A 4816-nucleotide genomic window follows, 5' to 3' on the forward strand; every position below is an offset into this window, starting at 1 on the left:
GTGATGCCTAACATACAGCTTGCCATAGAGAGGAGTATGAATGATTGGATGAAGACAATAGGAAAGCAGAGGTTCAGGAGGAACGAACGCATCTCTATACGCTTATCTGAAATTCTCACCAATGAATTACATAAGTATCACTATCTTTATTTTATGTTTATCTTTTAATTTTTAAATCTCTATAATCAATTGAATCCGTCTGACTGAGATTTACAAGGTGACCATAGCTTGCTTCAAGCCGAAATCTCCATGGGATCGACCCTTACTCACGTAAGGTTATTACTTGGACGACCCAGTGCACTTGCTGGTTAGTTGTGACAAAGAACTAAGATTATGAACGTGGGTATTGAGTTTTTAGCGCCGTTACCAAGGAATGGAACCGTCACGATTTTCGCACACCAGTTACCTTATAGATCGCCTCTATTGGGTCATCCCAATTCTTAACCAGGATGTCTTCTGGGATTTCAATCCTCTCACCACAATCCCTTGGTGTTCCGTGGCTACCATCACCAATACCTAGTATCCAGTCAGCAAACTCTTTTAACTCAGATGAGTTTGTGTGGGAGTCACCTGCTTTCAATCGCATGTTTTTGGTCAATGACAACAGCTTGCAACTATCCCATATGTACGATGAGTTTATAGTGGCGTTAACAATTTCTTGTCTAGTCCCTTTAGGAATTACTGGGAGAATCTGTTGAAAGTCACCGCCGAAGACCACTGTCTTCCCTCCAAAAGGCTTATCAAGGCTGTCTGGATTGCTGAATCTTAATATATCACGCATTGTCCTGTCAAGTGCTTCAATACAAAATCTATTCACCATAGGAGCCTCATCCCAAATAATTAGCTTAGTCTTTATTAACAAATCAGCTAATGCGTTGCCCTGTTTTATAGTGCATGTTGAGAATTCATCTAAATTGAGTGGGATTGTAAATCGTGAGTGTGCTGTCCGTCCACCAGGTAGTAAAAGAGATGCAATCCCACTTGATGCAACAGTTAGTACAACTTGTGATCTTGATCTCAGTGCAGATGCTAATTTCTTCCAAAAAAAAATTTTTTCTGTTCCACCGTAACCATACAAAAAGAATACGCCCCCTTTGCCACTTTGAACTGCTTGTATGACTTCCTCATACACAACTCTTTGCTCGTCAGTTAGTTGTTGCATGTAAGAAGCATGATCTAAAGCTAGCTGTCTTCTATCATATCGGAGCTCATCACAAATTAACCTGTTCATCCCATCAACATACACTTGATTATTAAGTTGACTCATATCGGAATTGGCATCGGTGGAAAATCCCTAAGACTCTTGTTGTAGCTGTTTAGAATTTTCTCAATTTCTATTAGTGTCAACTCCTTCAACTCATCTTCAGTAAGGACTAAATCTATGGTAAGCCAGAAAAAATTAACATGATCAAATAAGTGGTTGATCTATTAGAAATATCCTAATTTGTCATAACTCAACAGCATACCGACAATTTATTTTCTTGTTATACTAAAATCAAATACGCATTCTTCCCCTACATATAGTGGCGGAACCAAGGTGGGCAGTGTAGGCCACAGTCTCCCCCTTTATATTTTTTAATTACATAAAAATATTCAGTTATTAATTATTTATTTTTAGGTTTTTGAGTTTGTTAAACATATTTTTGTTATAAATTTGTATAATAATTATATAGAGTATATTAATTTTTTTATTAATGATTGAATATTTATTACTAAAAATATATTATTTTAATTTTGTTAACTATTAAAATAAGATTAAGTACTTCTCTTCATTTTATGTCCACAATAATATTTTTTTAAATTAGAATTTGACTAAATAATTTATTTTATTATAAATTAGCGAAGATACATATTTTTTGTCTGTCAATGCTTTGAAAACATAATACAGTATCTACAATTTTTATTATTATAATTTTAGAAAGTGCTTTTAGAATAAGTTAATTATAAAAAAAAAAAACAAAACTAAAAAATGTTGTAGATTTAGCATGAGTTTTAAGAACTTGCCATCCCTAATTATAAAATTCTAGTTCCGTAACTGCCTATATAAAATATTGACACAAATTCATGTGTTTTAGTTTATTATGATGTATTATGGCATATATTTTAACCACTTAAAAGAAGACATAAAATCTACATATACTTGTCAAAAATGCAAGTTATTTGAAAAAGCTAAATCATAGATCATGCCTAGCTGACATATTTAAAAATATGAAGCACCATTTCAATTGAGATATTTGAATTAACTAATATAGTGGCAATACTGACAATTGTAATATTATAAAAAAAACTTCATTGGTGCATTTAAACCATAAAAATCTTTCTAATGATAATGTAACGAAATGACTTTTCTCATGCAAAAAATACTACATATATGGCTTTAGTTAACATCTTCGTCATCTAATTATCCCAACATATGGACATCATGTGATGCTTTGTTTTAGCCTATTATACAAATTGTTAATTTTTTTCTCCCTGTAAATGTATTAAATCAATGGTCTACTTGTCATAACTTATTATGCCAATGTGACATAGCCAAGTTAACCAAAATATTCACGTATTTAAAAAACTGTCCCACAGTGAGTATAATATGCATAATTGGAGTAAAATAAATTTCATGCTACCTGAATTGTCCAGAAGTGTTCGTTCCCTATGAAGTATGTCATCACATAATAGAGTCCATGTCTTTTGCCAAACATGTTCTGGTGTATCCATCGAATTTGAAAACAAAAGTGTCGCAAAGAGTTTTCTCAAATATGTTCCTGAACCCCAATGGCTGGCTTCTTCAATTGCCTCAATATATTCCTTGTCATCTTCTAAAAGGCCATGTGCATAACAGGCATCTTTGAAAGTAGCATAGACCACATCATCTATAGTCCTGATATCCTCAAAAGAAGTTGGTCCCTTGACGAAATTGAGTAGAAGCCTTAAGTAATATCTTTCACCTGATCCTAGAGGCACATAGAAAATTCTTCCAATCACAAAATGTGTTTTTCGGGGCAACCATACTCTTTCTTTTGCCTTCCATACAAACTTAGTGGGGAGCTCTGCATACGTCAGTGTTCTTGCTTCTGTATAATCCTTGTTTGCTTGAAACCATCCTAGAAACATGGATTCCCTCATAGATGTTTCTCTCAGCACATCATCAAGGTTTTATGGTCTTTAAATACCACGTTCTGTTCGTTGGGTAAGTGAAACCCTAGTCTTACCACTGATGGATCTCTATAATGTATGTTATAACCAAAGATCCTCCAGGCGGCCTCACAGGGAGATATGTACCTGCAATCATAGTACATGCTGACTTCGTCGTGTTCGTCCAGGTTAGCATTCTCTGTGGCACTCTTGTAGAACGAAGCTGTTACACGATCATGGCCTTTATTAACGTACTTGAACAAATACTTAATTGATCTTGATTGGTTACACCACTCAACATTTATGTGAGCCCCATATCTCATCAATAGTAGCCTGTTATGTGGAACCACATATCGATTATCAAGTCAACTCCAGACTTGTTTATAGTCCTTCCATCTTCCCTACGTCTATAGACTAGATACCCATCATCATCGACAGTTGAGCACTCAACGAAAGCGATGTATGCACTTACCATTCTCCATACATGGTGAATCTTTCCTAGCCATCCCACATGGACCGTGCATCATGTGCTTCTCCACATCTTCATAGTATTCAGGATCTAGCTCCTTATCCGGTATCTCAGTGGAGATGATTTTATCAATGTCCTCAGCAGTTGGATACTTGTCATCTTTGTGTAAGAACAATAGTATATGTGCATGTGGTAGTCCTCTCTTTTGAAATTCGATGGTGTATACAACTGCGCGAATAATAATTTATCCATCAGATACACACAATTACATCTCGGGGCTCGAACAAAGAAACATGTAATTATTTGTTTTTCAATTTGTATAATTAAATACCTTGTAATTTCGAATATCAACATTACCTGCACAAACTTTGCCAAAAATTTTGTTTGCTCGGATGTTTTTAATCAATATATCCAGTTTAGCCTTGAATGCTCTGCAAACTATATCAGGTCTATCTTCTGCATTTAATTCTCTATTCTTAAGGAAGTCTTCCACCTCAGGCCACTTAGGATTGCATGTGAATGTAATAAAGAGGTCTGGGTAACCCACCGCCTTACAAATTTCCATTGCATCCTGATAGTTTTGAATCATGTACCTTGGCCCTCTTGTAAATGATGAAGGCAATACAATACGTTTGCCGCGCGATGACGGTGTTGTTTCCCCACTCAAAACTACTTCCTTTATTCCTTTGTACATCTCACATATGAATTTCTCCTGTTCAAGCCTTATATAGTTTAACCGAGAGGATTCGATCATCGAATACCCATCAACCAAAAATTGCTGGAAGAGTCGCCTTGAATATAACAACGGAGAACCATCAAATAACCTTTCTTGTATTCTAAATGCAAAGAATTCTCTCATTAACACCTCCTGGCGCCCCTTCCCACCATTTTGATAACGTTTATTGAGAGGTATATTGGTGTGGAATTTATAATCCACAAACTAACTGGCAAGTGCACCGGGTCGTACCAAGTAATACCTCAGGTGAGTGAGGGTCGATCCCACGAGGATTGATAGACTAAGCAACAATGGTTGATTAATTTACTTAGTTAGACAAACAAAAAAGAGTGTTTTGGTATTCAAAATCATTAAACAAAAGACAGACAATTAAATAAGTAGGGAATAAAATATGGAGAGGCAGTTAAGGTTTCAGAGTTATCTATTTTCTGGATTGACTTTTCTTATTAACTATTTTAATCATGCAAGATTTAATTCATGGC

At 35.3% G+C, this 4816-nt stretch overlaps 1 protein-coding gene across 1 annotated transcript; it reads right to left on the reverse strand.

Annotated features, from left to right (window-relative positions):
• On the reverse strand, positions 383 to 1267 carry LOC107627354 (ATP-dependent DNA helicase pif1-like). The gene has a single exon (XM_021116945.1). It carries the CDS (start codon positions 1265 to 1267, stop codon positions 383 to 385), a length of 885 nt encoding a protein of 294 aa, XP_020972604.1.

The sequence above is a fragment of the Arachis ipaensis genome, chromosome B02 (assembly GCF_000816755.2).
Source record: "Arachis ipaensis cultivar K30076 chromosome B02, Araip1.1, whole genome shotgun sequence".
Taxonomy (NCBI): domain Eukaryota; kingdom Viridiplantae; phylum Streptophyta; class Magnoliopsida; order Fabales; family Fabaceae; genus Arachis; species Arachis ipaensis.

Excerpts from the sequence above, each read along its gene's own strand:
- LOC107627354 (XM_021116945.1), bottom strand. The coding sequence starts at position 1,267 with ATGAGTCAACTTAATAATCAAGTGTATGTTGATGGGATGAACAGGTTA.